The sequence below is a fragment of the Sinocyclocheilus rhinocerous genome, unplaced genomic scaffold (genome assembly GCF_001515625.1).
Source record: "Sinocyclocheilus rhinocerous isolate Xijiao unplaced genomic scaffold, SAMN03320098_v1.1 scaffold2868, whole genome shotgun sequence".
In the NCBI taxonomy this organism is placed as follows: Eukaryota; Metazoa; Chordata; class Actinopteri; order Cypriniformes; family Cyprinidae; genus Sinocyclocheilus; species Sinocyclocheilus rhinocerous.
This window is the reverse complement of record NW_015623782.1, coordinates 184496-185545: the sequence shown is the minus strand read 5'-3', so window position 1 is coordinate 185545 and position 1050 is coordinate 184496. Positions and strand designations below refer to the sequence as shown.

Sequence of the window (1050 nt, the reverse complement as noted above, 5' to 3'; positions counted from 1 at the left end):
TATTATTTTTTATTTTTTATTTTTATAAATTATTTATTGATTACTGATTATTATTTTTTTTTTCCACAGATTTTTTTTTTTTCATTCTGTGGCAAAAATGGGCTCCCATGGTTTCCTGATAAGAAACTACATTAAAAAGACTTTTTAAATTGTTTTAAAAAATAAACACTATTTTTATGGAAAGAATGAACAGGAAAAAAATACTTCCAGAACTAATAAAAAAAATAATAATTATGAATTAACAATTAATTACTTTTAATAAAACACAAGATGGTAATACACTAGCAGCTTGGTGCGGCAAACGTCATGAGAGACATGCAGAATTATTATTGCATGTGTTATGAATAATTTCACAACAGTATCATCCTGTTTAGTTTCGATTACAATCAATGAATCCAACAAAAGGAAAGAAAAAGGGCAAACATGGCACTGCAAACCAATCAAAACGAAAGAAAATGGACCCAGCTGTGGCTTGCTGGTCGTGTGGTTTACTCACGTGCCAAATAATCACTCTCTGGGGTCAAAAGACACAATTCAAGGGTTATACACACAGGAACGGAATATGTTGGATCTGATGGGAAGAACAGAAGTGTGCAGACTCACCTGGACATAGGAGCGGTCCCCCACGGCACCTGTGAGCACCTGCGACTGTGGACCTGCCGTCTTTTTGTCCTGCAGGTTCTGCTCACGGATCTGAGGAAGGAAAAAAACACTGTTAATACAAAATGACGACAACAGAAATATGATAAAAGACAGCGATGTTCAATAAACAATTAAAGAAATAGTTCATTCAGAAATTAGAGCTTGCTGAAAATGTGTTCAACCCCGGGCTGTCTGAGATTTGTAGAAATGTAGCACTGCATCAGTGTCTCAGCAAGCAGTGAACATCTGGAGAAGACAAAAGCTGAAATAAATCCAGCATTAGGATGCTTTTAACTCAAATATGAGTCCATAATCCATAATAACGCTTCCTCCAGTGAAAAAGTGTTCTGTTCTGAATCAGGAGAGAAATCTGCACAGATCAAGCAGCGTTTAAACAGCTCTAAACTA

At 35.7% G+C, this 1050-nt stretch overlaps 1 protein-coding gene across 5 annotated transcripts in view; it reads right to left on the bottom strand.

The window, feature by feature from the left end:
* The window catches only part of LOC107736871 (alpha-adducin-like), a 60421-nt gene that overhangs the window by 30824 nt on the left and 28547 nt on the right, over positions 1–1050 (bottom strand). For all 5 annotated transcript variants that reach the window (XM_016548240.1, XM_016548249.1, XM_016548266.1 and 2 more), the window contains exon 12: positions 604–693. In XM_016548240.1, coding sequence (XP_016403726.1) covers positions 604–693 — 90 coding nt within the window. The remainder of the gene's footprint in view (positions 1–603; positions 694–1050) is intronic.